Source organism: Glycine max, chromosome 2 (assembly GCF_000004515.6).
Source record: "Glycine max cultivar Williams 82 chromosome 2, Glycine_max_v4.0, whole genome shotgun sequence".
NCBI lineage: Eukaryota > Viridiplantae > Streptophyta > Magnoliopsida > Fabales > Fabaceae > Glycine > Glycine max.
This window is the reverse complement of record NC_016089.4, coordinates 37,113,440-37,140,636: the sequence shown is the minus strand read 5'-3', so window position 1 is coordinate 37,140,636 and position 27,197 is coordinate 37,113,440. Positions and strand designations below refer to the sequence as shown.

At 34.1% G+C, this 27,197-nt stretch overlaps 3 protein-coding genes and 1 non-coding gene across 4 annotated transcripts; 3 read left to right on the top strand and 1 right to left on the bottom strand.

Annotated features, from left to right (window-relative positions):
* The first annotated feature begins 5,476 nt into the window (after positions 1 to 5,476).
* MIR5032 (microRNA MIR5032) lies at positions 5,477 to 5,627 on the top strand. Its single transcript, NR_048814.1, has one exon. It is a non-coding gene; the product is annotated as a microRNA MIR5032 (primary transcript).
* Positions 5,628 to 7,553: 1,926 nt separating this feature from the next.
* LOC100813005 (agamous-like MADS-box protein AGL80) lies at positions 7,554 to 8,215 on the bottom strand. The gene is made up of 2 exons (XM_003518098.4): positions 8,137 to 8,215; positions 7,554 to 7,990 (listed from the first exon to the last, which is right to left on the bottom strand). Exons 1-2 carry the CDS (start codon positions 8,213 to 8,215, stop codon positions 7,554 to 7,556), a joined length of 516 nt encoding a protein of 171 aa, XP_003518146.1.
* Positions 8,216 to 20,540: 12,325 nt separating this feature from the next.
* On the top strand, positions 20,541 to 21,068 carry LOC113000683 (uncharacterized). Its single transcript, XM_026127281.1, has one exon. It carries the CDS (start codon positions 20,541 to 20,543, stop codon positions 21,066 to 21,068), a length of 528 nt encoding a protein of 175 aa, XP_025983066.1.
* Positions 21,069 to 23,801: 2,733 nt separating this feature from the next.
* Positions 23,802 to 24,203, top strand: LOC121174254 (secreted RxLR effector protein 161-like). The gene has a single exon (XM_041013107.1). It carries the CDS (start codon positions 23,802 to 23,804, stop codon positions 24,201 to 24,203), a length of 402 nt encoding a protein of 133 aa, XP_040869041.1.
* Positions 24,204 to 27,197: the final 2,994 nt, after the last annotated feature.

The window sequence follows — 27,197 nt, the reverse complement described above, 5'->3', positions numbered from 1 at the left end:
TGGAGTTAAATGGGTCTATAAGGTAAAGCTGAATCTTAATGGGTCCATTAACAAATACAATACCAAACTTGTTGTTAAAGGTTATGCTCAGCAACCTGGAATTGATTATGTAGAGACGTTTTCTCCGGTTACAAAAATGAACACTATTCGCATTCTTGTAGCTTTGGCAGCTGAAATGAAGTGGAAAATTTGGCATTTAGATGTCAAATCTGCATTCTTGAATAGGAACATGACTGGAGAAATTTATGTAGCTCAATCTGAAGGCTTTGTTGTGAAAGGAAGATAAGACAAGGTGTATAAGCTTCATAAAGCTTCGTATGGGCAGAAACAAGCTCCTAGAGCTTAGTACAACAACATTGATGCTTACTTTAGCAGTCAAGGTTTTAGGAGTGAAAATGATGCAACTCTTTATGTGAAAAGGTTGTTGGATGGTGGCTCTTTAATTGTCTCTGTGTATGTTGATGATTTTCTAATGACTAGCAATAATCAACAAGAAGTGCAACAACTCATAGTGGAGATGCAAAATCAGTTTCAGATATCCAACTTATGAGAAATGAATTATTTTCTAGGCTTGGAAGTGCATCAAAGTGAAGTTGGTATTTTTCTGAATCAAGAAAAGTATGCTTATGAAATTTTGAAGAAGTTTAGAATGAAAAGTTGCAAATTTGTCCCTACTCCTTCGGTGCAGAATATGAAACTATCCAAAGATGATGGAGCTGAAAAGATGGGGCGATTCTCTTTATAGAAATGTGATTGGAAGTTTGCTTTATCTCACTTCATCTAGACCACGTATGCAGCCAGCTTACTCTCAACATTTATGAAAAGTCTAAGTGTGTTACATTTTGTAGTAGCAAAGAGAGCACTTAAGTACTTGAAACTCAATTTAGAATCTAGTTTAAACCCGATGAAAATGGAAGTTTGTTTGGTTATGTTGACAATGATTAGGCTGGAAACCTTGATGACATGAAGAGCACTACTGAATATGTTTTTTCCTTAGGCTCACACATGTTCTCTTGGAACTCAAAGAAGCAGGACATTGTAACTCAATCTACTGCTGAAGCTGAATATGTAGCAGCAGCTGCAGCAACAAACCAAGCCATTTGGTTGAAGAAAATTATGTTTGATTTGGGAGTGGAGAAGATGGACGCTACTGAGATTTATTGTGACAGTAAATAAGCAATTGTCATTGGTGAAAATCCTGTTTAGCATGGAAAGACAAAGCATATTCAAGTGATTTCCATGTTGTTCGTGAGGCTGTTAAGAATTGTGAGATCAAGCTTATTCAAGTGTATTTATTTTTTATAATTTATGCATTGTAGTAAGTGTATGTTCAATAAGTGTGTTGACTAGTACTTGCTCGAGTGTGTTTTAAGCTTTGTATTTATGATCAGTATACGAGCTATTAAGCTTCTTGGGTAGAAGTAACTACTGTTCTATTTTGTGAGAATATATGTATTAGATACAAAGCATTTCAACTGCTCTAAGAATGAACATCAGACTTTCACTTCTTCTCTTTTGAGTGTATTTTTATTATTTCTAATTTTGTGAATCTCTTGTGCCAACAGTATCCTTCTACAAACTTAAGTTGAATCTTTAGCCAATGAATTTTCAAAAGCTAAGTCTTATTTGTAAGTTTCATGTATTCTGCAAATGGAATGGAATTGTATATGAAGTTTCAAATTGTATGTTTTAATTATATTAATAACCTCTTAAAAAAAAGATGATATTGGTGTTATTAGGTTAGGTAGATTATTTTATTTGGTTTTTTGTTGTATGACTGCTTGTCTTATTTTATTAGTTTCTTTTCTTCTTTTGCTAATGTGACTGTTTTGAGTGGGTGACTGAGGAAGGTATCTTTGGTGCTGCCGGAGAAGTATTGAAAGTTCAGTATAACTGAATTATGAAGCTTAAAAAGAATATAATTATAAGACAAGAATGCTTGGATCTAGGTTCTATCAGTATGATATGCAATCATAATGGATAAGAAGTCTGGATGGGAAACACCAGCAGGCTTCATTCCAATTACAATTACAACAGATTTGATGTCACTGTCGATCTTAGGCGTTCAACTCAACTAAAATTATTATTTAGTGGAAATAGAAAAAAAAAAAGAGCAATTCCTAGGTTGGTGACCATATCATCATTATTTGGTATTTATAATTTTATATTACTAGTTGTTCTAGTTATGATTTCCTGCACAACTTAATCAATTGACAGAAATAACATACCTTTAAATGGGAAATACCAATAGAAATGGCCCTTCCAGGAGCTTGAAGTGCTTTGTGGTAAACCTATTCATACAAGTATCCATGTTTATAATGGAAAAAGGGAGGTGGGAGCAAAAAATAAATAAAAACTGTAGTTACCTGGATATAAAGTAAAGACACAACTTTTGGAAGAAGCGATACAGGGTCAGTCTCAGCAGAAACTTGAGCTGTCAACTCCTATTTAATAACAATGATAGAAGGCACACAGTTTAAGAACAATCAAATTGTAGGGTATCCTTACAAAACTGACAGAGCTTTACATGGAATTGCTTACTAACTGACAGTTTAAGAGATAAATTTCCCTTTTTATTTGTGAGATAGTTTGGATAAGGTATGTTGTCTAGAAATAAGTACAGGGATTGAGAGAAGAGGGGATTTGATCAATTTGGAAAGGTTTGGCCTCCTAGAGAATGGGGAGAGGCTAGGATCTCTCTAATATCCTGGGTATTAGTTTAATTCATCTCTGACTCTGTTACCAGAGAGTTGTACCACAAAATAATCCATTCCTATCAGCTTCAACATGCTAACATAAACGAGAGAAATGCAAGTCCTAAATGATTTTCAGTAAAATATGAACTTTCCTTCACAAAATGCTCATTTCAATTGAAGTATGTGAATAGATTTTTTTCCCCAACCTTTTCTATATGTTTTATGGTTACTGATTACATATTCAAATTATACAGCTATGACTTGGACAGTACAAAAGAAGAAAGAGATGCTATAAGAACTCAAAATAGGTAAACATATATATTGGATCCCCAAATTCATGCTCGATCCATCATGTTTCTCCAACATTTAAAACTTAATTTGTGTGTACTTCCCTCTTCTGTTTGTTGAGTTTAACATAATGTTGCTTTTATGCTAAATCCTTAAATGCATAAAGGAGTATGAGAAACTCCGCAGACAATGCCGCCAACTACTAAAGCACAGCAATGGGAGCTTTAAGTTAAATGAAATAGGTGAAATCAGCTATGAAGGAGATAGTGCAAGTTTTATCATGTGAAGCTAACATTCTAACCAATATATCAATATAAATATATTTTACTGATAAAAAATCATTCCAACAACCATGAACCACACAAAAAATCAGAAATGGCCACTGACCCGCTTGCAGCCCTGTAAACAAGGTTCCAGCTTCTTCAACAACAACTCGATGAGCTGCACGCGTCTTCCTTGCAACCACCATAAGCAAACATCAACGTTAAAATTTTTTTATCAAACCCGCGACCTTGCTTCACGAACCACCCCATATCTTTGAAGCTTAACCTAACAACCTTATTAACGTAACCTGGTTTCTTCGAAGTGAGATTAATGTTGTTCTTCACGAACTGGCAGTTCGAGCCGACAACTTTGAACCTCGTCCACTTCAATGTACAGGGCTTCTTCGTCAATAGGGTTCAATGCTTGAAACTGAAACAACAAATACGTTGAGGGAAAGCGAGAATGGTGAAGGGTTCAATCGAAGGCTTCAATCGAAGGCCACAAGGCTGTCTACAGGGTTCAATGCTTGAAACTGAAACAACAAATACGTTGAGGGCAAGCGAGAATGGTGAAGGGTTCAATCGAAGGTCACAAGGCTGTCTACAGGGTTCAATGCTCAAGGGTTCAATGCTAGGTCTCAGTGCTGTGTTCAAAGGAAAAGACAATACGTTGAGGGAAGCGGTTTAATTTTCATTTTTTTTTGTTTAACTCTACGTCGGTTTTTATTGAAAACCGGCGTAAATGTTATAGCCTGTAACATTCTAAGGCGGTTTTTTATAACCGCCTTAGATTGCAAGTCGTAGAATGCAAATTATTTCACAAAAATTACAAAAATGCCACCGTTCAACTTATTAGAGCGGTTCCTAAATAACCGACGTAAATTTGGTATCGTAAAAAGCCTTTTTTTTAGTAGTGACTTTCTCCCCCAACAAATCAAAACTTCATTCCTTTTCTTTGATTCCGTTAAATGACCATTAAACACAGGTACTTTCACGCCTGTGTGTTCACAATTTTTATTTTCCTGCAACATTTTTTGTTAAAATTGATATATTTTTTCAATATCTCTTAGTATCCGCATTATATAACACACAACACAATAACAAAAATGTAATAACACACAATATGTATTTTGAAATTGAAGTATATCTATAATTCACTTTAGTTATTTCCCTTTATAATAATGTGCCAATGCCTTGGATGCACACATACATGGTAACATTCTATTTCAAAAATTATTTTTTGTTTTAAAAAATTTTTAAAAAATACTTTTCTTTTAAAAATTTAATATTGAATAAAGTGATTTTTAAAATTGTTTTAAAATTTATATTCTTTTTCTGCCTATATTTTCTATTGTTTAATATAATTCATTTTATTGAATACATAATACATGATTAATTTTAAAAAATTACACTTAATTTTTTAATGAAATTATGTTTTTTAATTTTTTTAGAAAATAATAAAATTATAAAAAAGCATGCCTACAAATTAGTAAAGTTGGTTTTAATTTTTCTACATGTCACTTTGTTGATTTAAAACATAAAATTGACTCTATGTATAATTGATCGAAGGTTTTTCTTTTTTAATCTAATGTGAAAAGTGTATTTATTATTTACTTTAATTTAGCTGTGTTAATAAATTATTAATACATAGTCCCGTTAAATTCAATTATGCAAACTTAAAATCAGTCTTAGATTTGGTACCAATAAGAGTTAATTTGTTACCAATGAAGAGAGAGAAGGTTATAGGAGAGAGAACAATGAATTGAAAGTTAATTTGTTACATAAAAAAGAATTACATATAATTAATCATTAATACATATTATACACCTGAAATGGATTCCTAGAAATAAAAAAAAATATAAAATTCATGTTAATTGTGTTGCTTCGCTTTCTCTATAGCTTGCTCCTCTTTTAGATAATTCTTCCACAAGCCTAGCTCGAAGAAGGAAGAGATAAGAGGGCCCTATGGAAAATGTGGTCAGAAATCCATAATAGAGTCCGACCACAACTATCGAATTAATTATCTTCATGCATAAGAATACTAGATTATCCAGTATAAAAGATTGAAAAATCATCTCAAACCTCTCTTTTTCTTTTCTATTCCAATTTCTGGATTCTTTTTCTATTGCAATTTTTGGATTATTATATAACGATTTTTCAACTTTCCATTTTCCAAAATTTTCCATTTATAGAAATAGATAGACTAGAAACGACATCTCTTATCTCAATGACACCAAAGATAGGGATATTAAACGAATGGAATTAGTATATGGATGTAATATAATGAAATAGAGCCACTTTTGGGTTCCCTATGAAATGAGGCATAGAAAGGAGCCACTGTGAAGAAGTTTTACGAGTTACGAAGGAAACTTCGAGTTCATATTGGTCATGGGTTGAGAACCGGAATTGAAATCTATGAGCTCGAATTTCCCGTTTGTCTTTATTCCATGATCATTCTTGGCCTTCTATTTCTTGTATTTTTTCTCTATGTTTTTTCTTTATTGTGTGTTCTCTTGATTGTTGAGTTTTAAAATTATCCATACTTTATTTGAGCTGTTAAAGAAAGAAAATTTTCTTAAATTAATGCACAAAACGAAATTGATAAAGAATATAAAAAGATAAATAGAAGGTTGACAATATATTTGAAATGAATTGTGTATGTAGTTTAGTTGTGTCATTATAGACGGGTTTTGTGGTAGATTGAAGGGAAAAATAAGATTGAGATATAAAGAAGATAAAATAAATAAGTTAATTTCTTAAAAATCAAAGCTACCCCAAAATTTGATAAATTCCTTCGAATTTGATTGTTAATCAATTTTTTTTTGAAGTTATGGAGTTTTGATAGTACTAAAATGCACATAAAATATTAGAAAAAATTAAAATGGATACATAAATTAAAAGCATTTGTATAATACTGTCTAAAAAAATCTCACATTCAAAGGCTAAACAAAGAACCTGAATATAAATTAAGAAGGAAGTGACAATAAATTAAAAGATGAAATATGATTAGATGGGATACTTGAAACTACATGGAACCATGATAAAAAAAATTGCTTGTGTTAACCATTAAAAAAGATAAACAAAATTGGCTCTTGAAACAAAAAAAAAAATTATTCATTTCAAATTTACTCTCATGAAGAGCCTCTGCATGAAATAATAGCAAACACTTTTAATTATCAAACAAAAACACGGAAATTCAATTGATTGGAAATGAACAAACGCAACCCAAATGTACACACTATTTGAATTATTATAATTAGGTGAGAGGCAAAAAAGATGATTGAGAAGGAGAAACTTTGGTGGTGGGTTTCTTGGTGAAGATGTTCATGGTGATTGGTGCGTGTTATCACAGTTGAAGGCAATTTAGGGAGAAACATGCACAACATAACACAATGATGGTGGAGGGAAGAAAGGTCCTCATAATTTTCATGCTGGAGAGAAAAAATTATTTCTGACCGAGAAGGGTGCAAAGATGAAGACAAAATGAAGGAATAAAATTAAGTAGAAGAAATAAGGAGATATAGTTCATGATGAGTGAAATTGAAATAGCAGTTAAATTATGTGTGAGCACAATCCGTCGAGGACACATGAAGTGATAATACTTTTTACCCCTTGTATGCAGCAAATCTATCGAGGGCTCCTGTAGTATATGTTTTACCTATGATTCAACCAACACATAAGCCATAATAAAAATTAAATAATTGATTCTTGTCATTTTCCTTCCTCAATTCGTGCCTATTCCATGAGTTTTTTCTAAGCTCTTTTTTCAATAAGAAATATTCTTGAAAAAAATGATTCCAATTCTAGTAAAACCCTTATTGAAGAAATGCAATTAAATCCTCCCCACTTTCTTTTATGATGGGTCAATTACAAATTCCATACTTGAAGTTCATGAACAATTTCATCGATATGAAAAAGCTAATTATATAGGGAAAACTATCTTTATTGGAACATCTAATTAAATATATCAATGGCTTCTTTCCAAGAATTTAGTCTTTAGATGTGCCTGTTAATTCATTCAAATTTATATTGAGATTCTACATATTTGAAAGATAGTAGAATCCTTAAAATAGAGCAAGAAAATTTTAATTTTATTCAATATTATTCCTGTGTCTAAGCATCGTCACATTTAAAGACAAAGAAAACATGACAACCAAACATAGAATAGTTTCAAGAAGATAGACACTAGAAACTTTGCCAACTAGAACATAACTCTTTTCAAGGGATGAAATTTTTTGTCATTAGACCAATTTAGATTAATTTGGCATGGCACCTACATTGGTCACAAGTGCTTGCTCTCCTTTAGTCATGGTTTCTCCTCATTTTCAGTAGTTGGTGTCACCTCTTGGACATGGAGCATTTCTATTTTCTTTGTAATCTCCTCCAACTTTTTATCAGCCAAGAATGTGATATCATTCAGATCAATAATATTGGACTTGTCAAGGTGGTTACCACCAACAAAGTATTGACACATGAAAAGGTTAATCTCCTTCATCCTATTTTCATTCCTGAGTTTCTTGAGCTGCCCTTGCACTTGGATTATGTTTTTCCTTAAAAGTGACTCTTGACAAAACATTCTTTTGTTTCGTGTCAATTCAGAAACTCCCCTAAACTTGAAAATCACACTTTCCACTCCTTGGTCAGATGACCAAACCTGAGGCTCAGGTTCGTCTGGACTATAAATGATAGCACAAGCCTCAATGCCACAAAGGGTAGTGATTTCATCAACCTTTTTTAGCAAACCTGTTGAAAAACATAGAAATCCATTAGGATAAATGAGAGAAAGTGAGAAATGGTTAGAAACTAAATTTTTATTAAAAGATAAATATGCATGCTACAAGGCTAATAAAGCATAGTTAAAATGGGATAAAGAGAAAGAATCTTTGAACCATTTTTCCTTTTCTTCAATACTTCCTTCCTCTTCTTGGGATTGCTTATGTATGCAAGATCAACCTTCTTTCTCGCCATCACAGTGACAAAAAAAGAACAAGAAGAAATCTATATATGCTAGCTACTTTGTTGTGCCTTTCTCATGTTTGATGTTGTGCTGTTTATATAATTCTTTTTAAGATGTGCTAGAGACACTTGTTGGAGATAGTAAGTTATCTGATGTGTATTAGCATAAAATTAAATGGTAATTAAATTCATTTAATTACAATAAATAATTAGAAGGATTTTACAACAAAATATTTAATTGGCTTACATATGTGGAAGACAATGAAGCAAGAATTAATAAATTTCTTAAGATGTTACTTTGATGTGCTTTTCTCCTTCTTGATGATGTGTATTATATATAAATTTTCTTTAAGGTGAAACTAGGTTGAATATAGGGAAACTATTGTTAGAGACATTTTTATTAGAGATTCTTGTGTTGTTTGAGTTGTATTAGTAGAAAATATGGTAACTAAATTGTTTTACGATAAATTATTGTTTTAATGGATTTCTATATATGGAAGATAAAGGAAATGAGATTTTCATGTTGATAATAAAATTAATATTTCTTTTTTTCTTTATCTGTCCATTTAAGAAGATAACATTCAAATTAAAAATATATTTAATAGTTTTTATTGTTTTTTCTGTTAATTTAATAATTTAATTATTATTATTTCTTTCTCATTAATGACATGTAATTATGATTACATTGTTTTGATTTGTTCTAACATAAGTACATAAATGAAAGAGTAATGATATTTGGACACTCATTATTTAAAAACACATAATTAATACCTCTCATTTTTTTTCTCTATTCTCCTCTTCCTGTCACATTATATAACCAATCTTATCAATCAAGAATAATTTCCCTAATTGAAAGTATCATAATTATCAGATGTATTAAAATTTATTAAATAGTATCCATATTTTTTGGAATACACTAATTTTGTTTCTTCCATTGGTAGAAAACCTGCTATATTTAGGAACTAGATTTTTTTTCCAAAAGTATATAGATGAAAACACTTAGTTTTATGAGTTAAAGACAAAAATGAAAAGACTTAATAAATATAATTTTTAGTCCCTTAAATAAAATATTATATATTTTACTTGTCAATTTTTTTAGAAATGTAGTTTTTAGTTCATCATGTGGCAAAAAATCACCCTAAATTGTGCATTCAAACCACAAAAAATCAATCAAGAAGAACTAAAATAACATTTTTAAAAATTGACGGACTATTGATAAAAAAATTAAAATTTGGGGTAGCAAAAACAAAATTAATTCAAATTTAACAAACCAAAAAACTACTAGAAAAAACATCTTCGATGACGGTTCTTGGAGACATTCGATGATGGTTTTGAACCGTTTTTACTGCTGATATCGTGAGAAGTCAAGACTTTTCATGATGGTTTCCAAAAACCGTCTTAGAATGATACAATTTCTATGACAGTTTTCTCTTAGAATCGTCTTATAATGTCTTTTAAAAAAAGAAATAAAAAAATTTAGAAATCTAAGACGGTCTTTTCAAAAACCGTCTTAAAAATTCTAAGACAATTTTTTAAAGAACGGTCTTAGAATTATTTTTTATGGAAAAAAATTAAAAATTAATGATTCTTGAAACCGTCTTAGGAAATAGAGTTTTTAATATGGTTTTTCAAAGAATCGTGTTAAAATTTCTTTTATCTATTTTTTTTTAAAATAAAAATTTGAGGATTCTAAGACGGTTTTTCTGAAAACCATCTTAGAATGTCTTTTTTTAAAAATAAAAAATAAAAAATTTTATTCCTTTTTCTCCTATAAGTGAACTAAAAAATACCTTGGGGCAAAAGGCTTACGATGAGAAACAAGTACATGTGTGCTTTAGCTTAAGGGAAAAAAAAAATAAAAAATTTGCAAAACAACTTATATGAGTATTGAATATTGATTGGGACTCAACTCGTGATATTTGTGTACTCCAACTATGAAAACATTAGTAGATTAAAGTGTGGTAAAATTTGATTTTATTATTTGAAAATTTTGTTAAAGTAAAAAGGTTTGGCAAAAATAACTTGTATAAAAACAATAAAATATCATGTATAAAAAATAGTGAAAGAATTGTTTACACATTGTAATGGATTTACACATTAAAAAATAGTGAAAACAATAAAATTTTGTATGAAAACAATAGAAGGCCTTTTGGTGAATAGTTTGTTAGGAATTTTATAATTCGTAATTAATTAATATGAGCTACATATTATATTATAATATTTATATTAGTTACTTAAATTTAGATGGATTTAATATAAAGTGATCTAATTCAATGAGCTCATTAGAATGCCAACAGAAAATTGATATGAGCTTAATGAGCGAAAACTAGTTTGGCTCATTAGGGGATAATGGAAACCCTAATAGGTTAAAACCTAAGACATGGTTATGGTCCCCAACACACCAAATCAAGAAACATTTTCTCTTCTCTCCACCTGAAGAGAAAACGAAGGTCCCATAAGGAAGAATGTGATTTGATTGAGGAAGGTCATTAAACCAATTTTTCGTGACCGCTGTAAGATTCTGTTGTGTTTTGATCAAGCTTTATGGATTCAGGTATTCCTTAAAACCTTTTGATTATCTGACGTAATGTGTTTTGGTGCTCATTTGATATTTTATAAGGTTTATTAAAAATTCCAACAAGTGGTATTAGAGCCACCATTACTGTTAGATTATTGGGATTTAAAGTTGTTTGATATGTATTATATCTGAATCATTTTAGTTATATGAACCCCAATTTTATTTTGGGGAGAAACTATTTTGATCAATAAAATTGTAAAACCCGTAAATTTCTGTGTTATGGTTGTAAATTTTTTCTTTTTTTTTTCAAATGAATAAAAGGCCTCTGCATTTAATTTATGGGTTTGTACACAATTTTTGTTTGTGTCGCGTGTGCTTACATATTATTTTATTTGGGATAAAGGTTATACGTATCTGGCGTTGGTTTTCTTGAACAATATATATTTCATGAACAAGAATTTTCTTTTGTGTCTTATACATATAAGGTTTTTGAAACCTCTTTACGTCGAATACAAAGCCACAGAGACTTATGTTTTTATATAAGGTCATTGTGTGCGATTTGTGAATCCATATGTATGTCATTATCATGATGTTTTGTACGTGGCACAATTTCATATATATATCTTCTGTTTATATGAATAATTTATTGTTTTTTGCCAACTGTTTTTCCTTCATGAATCGGTGATAGGCCGATAGTTTATGATATTCTTGTGGTTAGTATAAATTTGTGATAGTACCGTGGTATGTTCGTTTCAGATGCGTAATTATTTTACCATGATGTTGTTTTCAAATATTTACTGCTATCATAATTGGGTGCAAATTTAACCATTACGGATCCTTTCCATTTATTTGCGTGTCCAGTAATTTTAATTAAATTGATTGAACCATTATGTTATCAAAGTAGCCTCTATTGTGTAAATTGATTTAATTAAATTGCATGGATGTTAGTATGAAATTATTTATGCGAATTGTGCTTGACCCAAAGGAAGACACAATTTGGCCAAATAATAGCATACCTACGATGATAAATATGTGACAATTATAAAGTTTTTTTTATGAGAATAATAGTTTATCCAAAGAAAGGCTATTATTTGACAGAACTAATTGTCAATATTTGATTATTGCATTGAGAGTACCAATTACAAATTAACTTCTCTGTCTAAAGACTAGAATTAATGTTGTGTTGGGTATCTTGTGATGGATCTGTACATTATGGGAAATATTTGCATGTCTTGTTATATATACTTTATATGACTTGCTTGATTATTTGTGAACATGTTATTAATTTTGTTCTCTCTTTAGTTATTATTGTTAGTTGATGCAAGCTCCATTGGAGCTTGTAGGCCTAGGATCTTCTTCATCAATGGATTCCTTTGCTTTTTGGAAGATAAATGGCAGCGGAATGGAGAAGGAAGAGAGAGAGGAGACGCCACTTCAAGGAGAAGATGAGTCTAGAAGAAGCTCACCACCATAGGAGGCCATGGATAAGAGCTTGGAGGAAGAAGGAGATGAATGAAGGGAGAGGGAGAGAAGAGCACGAAATTTTGTGCTCAAAAGGAGCTCTGAAATCTGAAGTTAATATTCAAATGATCAAAGTTGAAAAAAATACACACACATGACCTCTATTTATAGCCTAAGTGTCACACAAAATTGGAGGGAAATTCAAATTTCACTTGAATTTGAAATTGAATTTGTGGAGCCAAACTTTGGAGCCAAAATTTCACTAATTATGATTAGTGAATTTTAGTTATGGTTCAGCCCACTAATCCAAGATCAATTACAAGATTCTCCACTAAGTGTGCTTAGGTGTCATGAGGCATGAAAAGCATGAAGGACATGCACAAAGTGTGACTATATGATGTGGCAATGGGGTGTAGTAAGCAAATGCTCACCTCCCCCTCTAAAATTTAATTGGATTGGGCTTCTACCAATTCAATTAAATTTATTTCCAACCACACACATCAAATATCCACTTAGTGCATGTGAAATTACAAAACTACCCCTAATACAAAAACTAGTCTAGGTGTCCAAAAATACAAGGGCTGAAAAATCCTATATTTCTAGGGTACCCTACCTACAATATGGAGCCCTATATACAAGGACCAAATATAATGACATCCTAGTCTAATATGTACAAAGATAATTGGACCCAACCTTGGCCCATGGGCTTAGAAATCTACCCTAAGGTTCATGAGAACCCTAGGGCCTTCTTCAGCAGCTCTAGCCCAATCTTCTTGGAGCCTCTTGCTCATGGTTCTAGTGATTGGTCCCTTCCTAGGGAGGATTGCATCATCCCCTTCCCCTTGAAGAGGATTTGACCTCAAATCTGTTAGTTCCTCCTCCTCAATATCAGCTCCACCTGCAAAAGGAGTTAAATCAGAAATGTTAAAAGTGGTGCTGACTCCATACTCTTCTGGGAGGTCCAACCTATAGGCATTGTTATTGATCCTCTCCAAAACCTGAAAAGGTCCATCCCCTCTAGGGCTAAGCTTGGATTTCCTTTTAGTAGGGAATCTATCCTTCCTAAGATGGAGCCAAACCCAGTCACCCTCATTAAGAACTAGCTCTTTTCTTCCTCTATTGCCTTTAGTTGAATACACCTTTGTTTGATTCTCTATTTGGTTCTTAACCCTCTCATGCATCTTCTTTACAAATTCTGACCTAGATTCCCCTTCTTTATGTATAAAAGAAGTGTCCAGTGGGAGGGGAATGAGGTCTAACGGTGTTAGGGGATTGAACCCATAGACAACCTCAAAAGGGGACTGCTTGGTGGTTCTATGAACCCCCCTGTTGTAGGCAAATTTTACATGAGGAAGATACTCATCCCAAGACTTATGGTTGCCTTTCAGAAGAGCCCTTAAAAGGGTGGATAAAGACCTATTCACTACCTCTGTTTGCCCATCAGTTTGTGGATGACAAGTGGTAGAGAAAAGAAGTTTAGTTCCTAACTTAGCCCATAAGGTTTTCCAGAAGTGGCTAAGGAACTTAGCATCTCTATCTGACACAATGGTCCTAGGCAAACCATGGAGTCTCACAACTTCCCTGAAAAAGAGTTTTGAGATGTGGGAAGCATCATCCACCTTGTGGCATGGTATAAAGTGTGCCATCTTGCTAAACCTATCCACCACCACAAAGATAGAGTCTACACCTCTTTGGGTTCTAGGAAGCCCAAGGACAAAGTCCATACTAATGTCTACCCAAGGTGCAGATGGGATGGGTAAGGGTGTGTATAGCCCATGAGGCATCACCCTAGACTTGGCTTGTAAACAAGTCACACACCTAGTGCAATGCTTATGGACATCTTTCTTCATATGGGGCCAATAAAACTTTTCTTTGAGTAAGACAAGGGTCTTGTCTATCCCAAAGTGGCCCATGAGCCCACCCTCATGGCTCTCTTTCACAAGTAATTTCCTAATGGATCCTTGGGGTATGCAAAGCTTTCCCTCTTTGAACAAATACCCCTCAGCCAAATAGAATCCATCTTGGGCCTTTTTCCCACAACTCTCATAAATGGGAGAGAAATGTTCATCTAAAGCATACAAGTCCCTAATATTATCAAATCCTAAAATTTGAGCTCCTAGGGAGCAAAACAATGTGTGTCTCCTAGAGAGGGCATCAGCTACCACATTTGTTTTTCCCTTTTTGTATTTGATAACATATGGAAATTGCTCTAGGTACTCTACCCATTTTGCATGCCTCTTGTTTAACTTGCTTTGCCCTCTAATGTACTTAAGTGATTGATGATCACTATGAATGACAAATTCCTTGGAAACAAGGTAATGTTCCCAAGTTTGGAGGGCTCTTATTAAGGCATAAAGCTCTTTATCATAGGTGGGATAGTTGAGGGTGGCACTATGAAGTTTTTCACTAAAATAAGCAATAGGGTGCCCACCTTGTAACAATACAGCTCCAACTCCCACTCCAGAGGCATCACATTCTAGCTCAAAAGTTTTAGAAAAGTCAGGAAGAGCTAGAACAGGTGCCTTAGTAAGCTTTTCTTTGAGCAAAGCAAAGGCTTGCTCTTGTTTTTCACCCCAGGTAAATGCCACATTCTTCTTCACCAGCTCATTGAGAGGTGATGCAATTGTAGAGAAATTAGGAACAAACCTTCTATAGAAGCTTGCTAACCCATGGAAGCTCCTAATATCTCCCACACTTTTTGGGGTGGGCCATTCTTGGATGGCCTTGATTTTCTCAGGGTCCACTTGGACCCCATTTCTACCAACTACAAAACCTAAGAAAACTATATTATCTACACAAAAGGTACACTTCTCTATATTTGCATAGAGGGTGTTTTTCCTAAGGACTGAAAGAACTTGTCTGAGATGTCCTAAGTGAAAATCTAGGCTCCTACTATACACTAAAATATCATCAAAATAAACAACTACAAATCTACCTATGAAATCCCTTAAGACATGATGCATAAGCCTCATAAAGGTGCTTGGTGCATTAGTGAGCCCAAAAGGCATCACTAGCCATTCATACAAACCAAACTTGGTCTTGAAAGCAGTTTTCCACTCATCACCCTTTTTCATCCTGATTTGGTGATAACCACTTTTAAGATCAATTTTTGAAAAGATATTGGCACCATGCAACTCATCAAGCAGATCATCAAGTCTAGGAATGGGGTGCCTATACTTTACAGTGATGTTGTTGATGGCCCTGCAATCTGTACACATTCTCCACGTACCATCCTTTTTGGGCACCAACAACACTGGCACAGCACATGGGCTTAGGCTCTCTTGGACCCAGCCCTTCTCCAACAATTCTTTAACCTGAGACTCTATCTCCTTAGTCTCCTGAGGGTTAGTCCTATAGGCTGGCCTATTAGGAAGGCTTGCTCCTGGGACTAAATCTATTTGGTGTTCTATTCCCCTTAAAGGAGGTAGCCCAGGGGGTATCTCTTTGGGAAATATATCACCAAATTCATGTAAGAGTTCTTGGACCTTTGGGGGTAAGGTCTCAAATGTAGGAATTGTGGCAGTGCTAAGGGATGTTTCCCTTGATAGGAGAAGGTAGAAAGATTGTTTAAGAAGGAGTGCTCTTTTAATATCACCTTTTGTTGCAAAATGATTTTCCTTCTTAACAATCTTCTTGGAGGAATCCTTTCCCTCTTTTTCCTTCCCCCTGGCCTTTGAAGACAAGACCTTACTATCCTTCTTTTTCTTTTGTTTTTCTAATTTTTCTTCCTCATCCCTCTTATCTTTCATAGTTAGTTGATCTTTGGCCACCTGTGAAGGTGTTTGAGGATGCAACACAAATTTAGTGCCAAGATGGGTGAGGCTAATCTCATTAGTTAGGCCATTATAAATGATCTTCCTATCAAATTGCCACGGCCTTCCTAAAAGAATATGTCCTGCCTCCATGGGAACTATATCACAATTAACTTCATCCTTATATGTCCCAATGGAGAAAGGTACCTTCACTTGTTGGTTAACTATCATTTCCCCTTGCTCATTGAGCCATTGAAGTTTATAAGGTTTTGGGTGGGGAATGATAGTGAGGTTCAACTTGGAAACTAATCTTGTGCTACAACAATTGCAACAAGATCCACTATCCACAATGAGAGAACAAGTTTTATCTAAAATTTTGCATCTTGTATGAAAGATGTTCTCTCTTTGGGATTGAGATAGATCACAAGATTGACCTCCAAGGAGCCTTCTAACCATTAAGAGGTCACCTTCTTCATGAGGGTAGACTTCCTCACTAGACTCTTCACCCCTTACTTCATCTTCACTTCCACTAGAGGAAGGGCAAGAAGTAGTCTCCTCTTGACTACTATAAATGTCTTGACCCCTCATGATCATGGTTTTCTTTGTGGGGCATTGAGAGGCAATGTGACCTCTCCCAAGACATTTGAAGCATTTAATGTTGCTAGTCCTTTCTTGGGAACTAGTCTTAGGGGTGTATTTCTCTATGGTCTTACCCTTATCTTCCTTGGGTTTTGAAGGTGCAGCCCCTAAAATTCCATGGGCTTGGTCCTTCCTTGGATAAGAGTGAGAGCCATAAGATTTTGAAGAAGGCTTTCTTTTAAGTTGTTGCTCCACTCTTATACAAAGTTGGACTAGCTCATCTAGGTCCCTATATGGAAGGAGTTCAACCTTGTCCCTCACTTCCATATTGAGCCCACTAAGGAACCTAGCTATGCTTGTTCTTTCCTCCTCCCTAAGTCCAGCTCTTAAAAGGAGTAGTTCCATTTGTTGTCTATATTCTTCAACACTCATACTCCCTTGTCTAAGCCTTTGGAGCTTGTCCATAAGCTCCTTTTCATAGTAGGAGGGAATGTGCCTCTTCCTAAGGGCACTCTTAAGATCATTCCAATACTCTACTGGAGGATCCTCATGAATCCTTCGTTCTTTAACAAGGGAAGTCCACCAATAGAGGGCATACCCTTGAAAGCTAAGGGTACCCAATGGAACTTTTCTCTCTTCGCTAATATGATGGCAAGCAAAGAGTTGTTCAACCTTCATTTCCCAATCTAAGTAGGCCTCAACATTATCTTTTCCGTGGAAATATGGGAGGCTAATGTTAACCTCTTGAGGCCTTCTATCCTTTTCTCTTCTTTGGGAGTGATGTTTAGTATGTGAACTATGACGCCCTCTATAATAGTCGCTAAGTTCTTCACTTAAACTCTTGCAAGAGTCATGACTACTATAGGAGGCATGTTTTTCTCTTTTCATTTCTTTCATTATTTTTCTTCTTTCTTCCTCTCTTATTTTCTCTCTTTCATCTTGACTTATTTCTTCCACTCTTTTTTTACCTTTTTCTTTTCTCTCTTGTTTTTCTTTCCACAACTTAAGGGATCTCAACTCATCTAATATCTTATACAAGGGGTCCTTAGGAGTAGAACCCTCACCATTAACACTAGATGAAGAATGAAGACTCATGTTGGTTCCTAAGTTATGGTTCTTTCTTGTTGGGGGTTTGAAAAAAAGGTAAAAGAAACTATGGTTGAAACTAGCCAAAATAAACACTAAAAGAGGTGTGAAAGATAAGGTAAAAACTAATTGGTAAAAGGCAAGCTATCTAGGTGGTTTGACAATGGAGGGTAAAGGAAATAAGCTATGAAAGTAAGCAAGAAATTAAAGTGCAAGAAATGCAAACTAGGCGGATCCTAAGAGTGTTTGGATGACCTCATTTAAGGTTCCCAACAAAACACTCACTATCCTAAGGGAAAATTGCCTAAAATTATTACACACAAATGGAAGTAGGGTGACCTAGCGGAGGCTCCCAACTTACTTCCAATGAAAGGCCTTTTTGTTACAAAATTTGAAAGCAAAGCAAATTGCCAATTACAAAATTACAAAGAAAAAAGTCCTCAATTGTGGTGGCTATTCTCTCTTTAGTGTTTCACTCAATTTGGAGTGCTTCTTAGTCCAATAGCTCTTAAGGTGGTTGGCCCCTTGCTTCTTGACTCAAATTCTTCAAGATATGGCACCAATCCTCCTTTCCAATCCCCTATATGGCAACTCACAAGCAAGGAAACAAAGAGACAAGCAATAACCAAAGACAAAAAAAATGAAATGAAAGCTAAACCAATAGATTTTTAACAAGACAAATTTACAAGGATTATTCAACAATTAAAGCAATGGAAAGCACAAAAAAGCAAGCTAGGACTCAAAGAGAAACCTAGAATGGCTCTAGAGTAGAGTAGAAAAACTCTAAAAAAAGGACTCAAGAAACCTCTAGTTTTGGCACTTGTTTTCACAATAATTTTCAATTGAAATTTCAGAACTAGGATTGGTATAAAATAGGCACCAATTATAGAACAAATTTTGAGCCAAAACAACAAGCACACTTTCCTTTCACTTTTTTTTTTTCCTGGACATTGATTTTTCTGCCAACTTGTGAGATTTTTCTTTATTTTTCCTTTAATCCAAATCGCTTGGTTCTTTTTTTATAATTTTGGTCCAGATGTCTAAAAAATTCAGTAAAAGTTTCAGCTCAAAAAACGTAGTGACCAATTCCCAGTAATTTATACACTTTTGTATGTTCAAGCTGCCTGCACCAGCGATTTCAACCTAGAAATCAATAGTAGTGTTTATGTTGCTTAAGGCTTGGATAGTTACAATTTGTGTTTGCTTATGCTCAATTATCTTGAATAACACAATTCAAGAGAGCTTAAGACTTATTTGATTCACAAATCCAGCCACAACTCAACACCACATCTCAACTTCATCATAGGCATCATGTAGGAATCTTAGAAAACAAAAAAGAGTTCAACAACAAGACTACTTCTAGGAATTGATTTAGAACATGTTATGAACTAAATAACATGCATGAATTAGACTCAAAATTCAAAAGATAGGCTAAGAATGACAAGAATACATGAAAAAAATGTATCTAGAATTCAAAAAACAAAATAAAAATTCAACACAAACTTAGAGCATAATGTGACAATTACTATGACTAAACATGACTCTAAGACAACATGGATTAAGTGATTTACACTTAGATTTTTGTGTTTTTTTTTTCTAATCAATATTTTGGAACAAAATTTAGATCTAAAGGTTCAGCACAAGAATATTATGAATGAAAAATGATAGAACCTAAAATCAACACAAAAACAAGATTCAAGAGTAGATCTACAAAATTTGAACCATAGAAATGCAAGAACAAGTGTAGATCTAAGATTTAATCGGTTTATTTTTTTTTGAATCTACTCTAAACAGCACCAAACCACAAGACAATGGAGGATATACATGGAGAATAAGATGAAGAACAAGGAATTAAAGAGAATTCACCGAACAAAAAGATAGAGGAAGCAAAAGAACATCACCTAGATGAAGATGCTCTGATACCACATGATGCAAGCTCCATTGGAGCTTGTAGGCCTAGGATCTTCTTCATCAATGGATTCCTTTGCTTCTTGGAAGATAAATGGCAGCGGAATGGAGAAGGAAGAGAGAGAGGAGACGCCACTTCAAGGAGAAGATGAGTCTAGAAGAAGCTCACCACCATAGGAGGCCATGGATAAGAGCTTGGAGGAAGAAGGAGATGAATGAAGGGAGAGGGAGAGAAGAGCACGAAATTTTGTGCTCAAAAGGAGCTCTGAAATCTGAAGTTAATATTCAAATGATCAAAGTTGAAAAAAATACACACACATGACCTCTATTTATAGCCTAAGTGTCACACAAAATTGGAGGGAAATTCAAATTTCACTTGAATTTGAAATTGAATTTGTGGAGCCAAACTTTGGAGCCAAAATTTCACTAATTATGATTAGTGAATTTTAGTTATGGTTCAGCCCACTAATCCAAGATCAATTACAAGATTCTCCACTAAGTGTGCTTAGGTGTCATGAGGCATGAAAAGCATGAAGGACATGCACAAAGTGTGACTATATGATGTGGCAATGGGGTGTAGTAAGCAAATGCTCACCTCCCCCTCTAAAATTTAATTGGATTGGGCTTCTACCAATTCAATTAAATTTATTTCCAATCACACACATCAAATATCCACTTAGTGCATGTGAAATTACAAAACTACCCCTAATACAAAAACTAGTCTAGGTGCCCAAAAATACAAGGGCTGAAAAATCCTATATTTCTAGGGTACCCTACCTACAATATGGAGCCCTATATACAAGGACCAAATATAATGACATCCTAGTCTAATATGTACAAAGATAATTGGACCCAACCTTGGCCCATGGGCTCAGAAATCTACCCTAAGGTTCATGAGAACCCTAGGGCCTTCTTCAGCAGCTCTAGCCCAATCTTCTTGGAGCCTCTTGCTCATGGTTCTAGTGATTGGTCCCTTCCTAGGGAGGATTGCATCATCGCTGCAAATGTTACTGCCCAAGTGAATTCTATCCCAATGCTCAATGGGACAAATTTTAAGGTCTGGAAGGAAGCCGTTGAAATTATTCTTGGTTGTATGGATTTGGACTTGGCATTGAGGATGGAACGACCCATTTCCACTCTGGAAACCTCTATTGTGGTAAAATTTGAGAAGTGGGATCAGTCCAATCGAATGTGCCTTATGATCATGAAGCGCTCTATTCCAGAGGCATTTCGGGGATCTATTTCTGAGGGTCAAAGTGCAAAAAAATTCCTTGAGGAAATTGAGCAATACTTTTCCAAAAATGAAAAAGCGGAGACGAGTAACCTTTTGGCTAAACTCATCTCCATGAAGTATAAAGGCAAAGGGAACATAAGGGACAATATTATGGAGATGTCCAATCTTGCATCGAAACTCAAGTCACTTAAGTTGGAGCATGGTGAAGACCTGCTCGTGCACTTGGTTTTGATCTCGCTTCCTGCACACTTTGGGCAATTCAAAGTGAGCTATAACACTCAAAAAGACAAATGGTCTCTCAATGAGCTTATATCTCACTGTGTGTAAGAGGAGGAGAGGCTGGAGAGAGATAGGACTGAAAGTGCTCACTTGACTTCGACCTCTCAGAATAAGAAAAGGAAGAAGACTAAAGGTCCTACGGAAGGAACTTCTCAACAAAAGAAACAAAAGAAGGATGAGGAATTTACCTGTTAGTTTTGCAGGAAGTCAGGACACATGAAGCAAGAGTGTGAAGAAAGACAAATTTCTTAATCTAGTTTGTTCTGAAGTTAATTTGGCTTTTGTACCTAAAGATACTTGGTGGGTAGATTATGGTGCTACTACTCACATAAGTATGACTATGCAGGGTTGCCTATGGAGCCAACTGCCAAGTGATGATGAAAGGTTCATCTATGTGGGTGATGGCAAGAAGGTTGCAGTGGAAGCTATTGGAACTTTTAGATTATAGTTAAAATCTGGATTTTATTTGGATTTATTTGAGACTTTTTTTTGTACCGTCTTTTAGACAGAATTTAATTTCTATTTCTAGTTTGGACAAATTTGGATTTTCTTGTTCCTTTGGAAATAATAAAGTTAGTCTCTTTCAAAATTCAAATATGGTTGGTTCTGGTTCTTTAATTGATAATTTTTACATGCTTGATGTTGTTAGTTCCTATAATGAAATACTACAAATAAGTTCACATGGTACAAAATGAAAGTTGAATGAGAATTCAGCCACCTTATGGCATAAACATTTGGGCCATATCTCTAAACAGAGAATTCAGAGACTTGTGTTGGATGAAATTCCTGACCCTTTGGATTTATTGGACTTTTAGGTCTGTGTTGAATGCATAAAGGGAAAACGAACAAACATAAGAAAATTAGGTGCCAAAAGAGTTAACGACGTCTTATAACTAGTGCATACAGACATTTGTGGTCCTTTTCCTACAACTTTTGGAATGGACAACAATATTTCATTACGTTCATAGATGACTACTCTAGATACGGTTACCTATATTTGATACATGAGAAGTCCCAATCCCTAGACATTTTTAAGACTTTCAGGCTAAAGTTGAACTTCAACTTGGAAAGAAAATTAGGTATGTCAAATTTGACCGTGGTGGTGAGTACTATGGCAGATATGATGGATCAGGAGAACAATGTCCAAGACCTTTTTTTCTTTTCCTCAAAGAGTGTGGAATTGTTCCTCAATACACTATGTCGGGCAAACCTAGCATGAATGGTGTAGCAGAACGAGAAACCAAACCCTTAAGGATATGGTGAGAAGTATGATTAGTCATTCTTCTTTGCCAAAGTCACTTTGGGGAGAAGCCTTAAAGACCACAATTTACATCCTTAATAGGATGCCAAGTAAAGCAGTTAACAAAACCCCTTATGAACTTTGGACTGGTAAAAGGCTAAGTATTTAACATTTGCACATTTGGGGTTGTCCAGTTGAGGCACAACCTTATAGGCCACATGAAAGAAAGTTGGACTCAAGAACAATTAGCTGCTATTTTGTTGGCTATGTTGAACACTCTCGGAGCTATAAATTTTACAATCCCACCTTAAGATCCTTTTTCAAGACAAGAAATGTGAGATTTCTTGAGGAAGTTGTGTTTGGGAAGGAAGAGAACATAAGGAATGTTGTCTTTGAGGAAGAACCTGTTATTTACAGTGATCAAGTCCTCGTACCTATTATTGTTCAAGATACAACTCCAGTAATATAAGATAATGTTCAAACTATTGATATTGTTCCAGAACAAAACAACAATGAGGTTCTCCCTCAAATACCTTTAGAGCAACCTCAACAACCTCAAGAAGTTCCATTAAGGAGATCCATTAGATAAAGGAGAAGTGCAATCTCAAATGATTATGTTATATTTCTCCAAGAACATGAGGATGGAGTTGGTTTAACAGAGGATGATCCAATCAGCTTATGTCAAGCTATGCGCAGTTCTAACTTTCAAAAATGGATTGACGCCATGAAGGATGAGATGAAGTCTATCAAAGACAATGAAGTTTGGGATCTAGTCGAATTTCCTAAAGGTGTGAAACCTATTGGTTGTGAATGGATATTTAAAACCAAGAATGATTCAAAGGGTAATATCGAGAGATATAAGACTCGTCTAGTTGCTAAAGGCTTTACTCAAAAGGAAGGCATTGACTATAAAGAAACCTTTTCTCTAGAATCTTCAAATGATTCTTTTAGAACTATAATGGCACTGGTAGATCATTTTGACTTAGAGCTACATTAGATAGATGTCAAGACTGCGTTTCTAAATGGCGACATTGAAGAAACGATTTATATGGTGCAACCAGAAAAATTTGTGTTAGGTGACTCAAAGTCCATGGTATGAAAACTAAAGAAATCCATCTATGGTCTCAAACAGGCTTCCCGTCAATGGTATTACAAGTTCCATCAAGTCATTACCTCATATGGTTTTGAGGCAAATGTAGTTGATGATTGTGTATATCATAACTTTAGTGGGAGTAAATATATATTCTTGGTATTATATGTCGATGATATACTGCTTGCTAGCAAAGATATATGATTCTTACATAAGACCAAGAGATTTCTAACGAAATTTTTTGAAATGAAAGATCTTAGGGAAGCTTCTTTTGTGTTAGGTATTAAGAGACTATGAGATCGCTCTTAAGGTATCCTAAGGTTGTCACAAGAGAGCTATATCAATAAAGTACTTGATAGATTCGACATGAAAACTAGGAGATACCCCAATAGCTAAAGGAGACAAATTCAGTCTCAAACAATGCCCCAATAATGACCTTGAAATAACTGAGATGCAGGAGATTCCCTATGTGTCAGCAGTAGGAAGTCTGATGTATGCTCAAGTTTGTACTCGTCCCGACATAGTATTTATTGTAGGAGTTCTGGGCAGATACTTGAGTAATCCTGGATTGCAGCATTGGAAGGCAATGAAACGTGTAATGCAATATTTGAAGAGAACAAAAGGGTACATTCTCGCTTATCAGAAGTCTGACAATTTGGAGATCATTGGGTACTCAGACTTTGATTTTGCTGGATATCAAGACATCAAACGCTCCACTTCTAGATACATATATATGTTGGCTGGAGGAACTATCTCTTGGAAGTCTGCTAAACAGACTCTTGTAGCTTCTTCAACCATGGTTGTGGAGTTCATTGCTTGTTTTGAGGCATCTAATTATAGGATATGGTTGTGAAACTTTGTCACTAGTTTGCGTGTGGTCGATGGCATTCCGCTGCGTGTTGATCAAGCTCTATGGATCCAGATATTTCTTAAAACCTCTTGATAAACTGACGTAATGTGTTTTGGTGCTCATTCGATATTTTATAAGGTTTATTAAAAAGTCCAACATGGTTTACACATTGTAATGGATTTAAATGATATATAAGGGTATAGCAATTTGTTTGGGATGGGTAATTTGTTGGGCATGTCTTTACGGTTCTATTATTAGGCCAGCAAAGAATTGTTTGCTTTGTAATGACTTTGTGATTGCTTGCACACCTTGTGCTTCAATGACCTTCTTGTTTAATAATATATTTTTTAGCTTTTAAAAAAATAGTAATTGAAATTAGTTTGTTAAGAATTGTTTTCGGTTGTAGCTATTATTTTCAATTGCTCATGTGTAAATATGCATACAGGACCACTTGGTGTGGGACTTAGGCTTTCACTTCAATAATGAAGGCCTTCTATTATTCTTCTTCTCCCGTTCATATTTAAATTAGAATGTGTTTTGATTAATAAAAAGAAAATGACTGTTTTTTTTATTTCTCGTAATAAATTATTAAAATAAATATAATTATTCTTTATAATAAGTTAAATCAAACACATAATTTATTTTTATTAGAAAAATAACTTTGTAAATGTTTTGTCTTAAATTTTTGGAGTTGTGGACATTTAAGATGAGTTTAATTTAAAGGAATTAAAAAGATGTGAAAATAACTATAATTATTCTTCAATTAGTTGTAGTGGAGGCTCTTACTAGGGCTTCTGGGCTCTGCCCCCCTAATTGAAGGAATCTCATTTTAGATTTTCTAAGTGAAATTGATTGAAGCTTAACCCCCAACATGTTAACCAATTGAATCAAATCTTTTGTCCATTGTTTTCTTAGTTTTCTTTATTACGTAAGTCGTATAAAATTTGTCCCATTAGAATTAGCTTAATGGAAGAGGTCACAAATTCTAACTTCATTACGCCTATTGAATACTTAAAAATAGTGTATGATATCACAACGTGACAATACCAAAATAACTTACAATTTAAATCTTCTTTATTAGATATGCATGGTCACATAATTAATGTCTTATATATGATTTATTCATTTAAAATTCTTTATTTTTTTTTGTTTTGCAATTAACATGTTATATAGTACTAAATAGAGTCGAAGAATTTGTAACTTATTTCTTTATCTCACTGAACCAAACAAATTATCCAATAGTTTCTAATTGATTTTTAAACTTTTAATTTCAGCTAAGAACAATAATATTTATATTTATTAGCTGAAAATTTTCTCTTTAGGAATTGATAGTATGTTCTAGTGATAGAAAACTTAAAATATGGGAATAATTAAAGACAGACGAATCAACTAACATATTCTCAAATATAATTCTCCTCACCTCATAATTTTCCTCACATCTCCATTTTCACTTGGCTATACTTTGCAAGCACCATCTCCATTTTCAATATTGATATATGTAAAATGCAGTTGTAATTTATAGAAACTTAAGAGAAAATATTCATATCTAGCAAGATCATTCAAGATTATCATTTACACATAAGTGAGGACGAGTAGTACTGTTCTTCCTTCTCAGGTTTAATCTCATCCATGCTTCAACATTCCCATTCAAATAAAGTACTAATAAGGATTAATGGTATAGAAATTTTCTTAGAGCTCCCGATTAGTAATTATGACCAGAAAAGGTAAACTGCTCAAGAATTATGTGGTTGCAACTTCTTTTTTTCAACTATCATGTCCATCTTGCCCTTTATTTTGTGAAGATAAACAATTTTTTTTAAGGGATATTTGTGGGGATCACCATTTTAAATGTTTTCCCACTACAACTATATGTCAAAGTTTGGCTCTTGTACATAACTATAGAACATAATAGAAATAAGGCTATTATATAAATTGTAAACACTCTAAGTGCTTTGTACCTAGTTTTGAAGGCAAAACATTCTGACCTTTATTCATTTTTGTACAATCCAAAGCACACCGGTGACCTAAACATATCGAAGATGTAGCTCATTCTAGTCATCAATCATGGAATAATGTAGTTATATATATACACTACACAATTCTTATATAACTAAATCTTCTGTCATTTGACTAGATAAGGTTTATATATATTAATCTTTAATGTTCAATATAATTTATGGGCACTTTTCGTTTTCCTGTTTGCATTATGATCACGACATTCATTGTTGGAGATTGTTAGTGACCATCATCACATGTACGAATGTCTTTCATATACTTTTCATGTTTTTTTTATTACTAGTGCTTTTATAACGTTTTATGTGATTAATGACTATTGTCACTACTATAAAATTACCTTTTTACATCAGTTAAAAATGTCGTTCTACATCAGTTATCATGCGTCATCGTAGTCGGCGTTGTTGAAACACCCGCGTCTTTCTACATTAGTTGACTAACCGTCTTAGAATGGCGTGGTTCAAAGTCGGGTCTCTAGCCACACCCATCTTAGAATTTTGACCATTCTACATCGGTTGTGGCGTCGAACCGAAGTAGAATGTGCCCATTTTAAGACGGGTTGGTCTCCAACCCCATCTTAAAATGCCAGATTTCTACATCGGTTGTTGTAATAACCGATGCAGAATGTCCGACATTCAACATCGGCGATGGCCGTGAAATGTCGTAGAATGTTACCCCATGGCAAAACATTATACATCGATTTTCCTAATAACTGATGTAGAATTATTATTTTTTTTCCTTTTCGTTCATGAATGACAATAACAATGCAAATATAATTGAACCTAATGTCTCGTATGAGACTTACTTTATAAACTCTGGTCAAAATTCAACGTGCACATGCATACCAATGGACTTAAAGAGTTAAAGGGTTAACAAAATAATATACAAACAGTATTCTTGAAATTCAGTTTAAATAAAGGCTTACCAGTATAAACGTGGAGCATCTTGTAGAAGAATTTCACCACCAGAGACAACCCAGTAAAA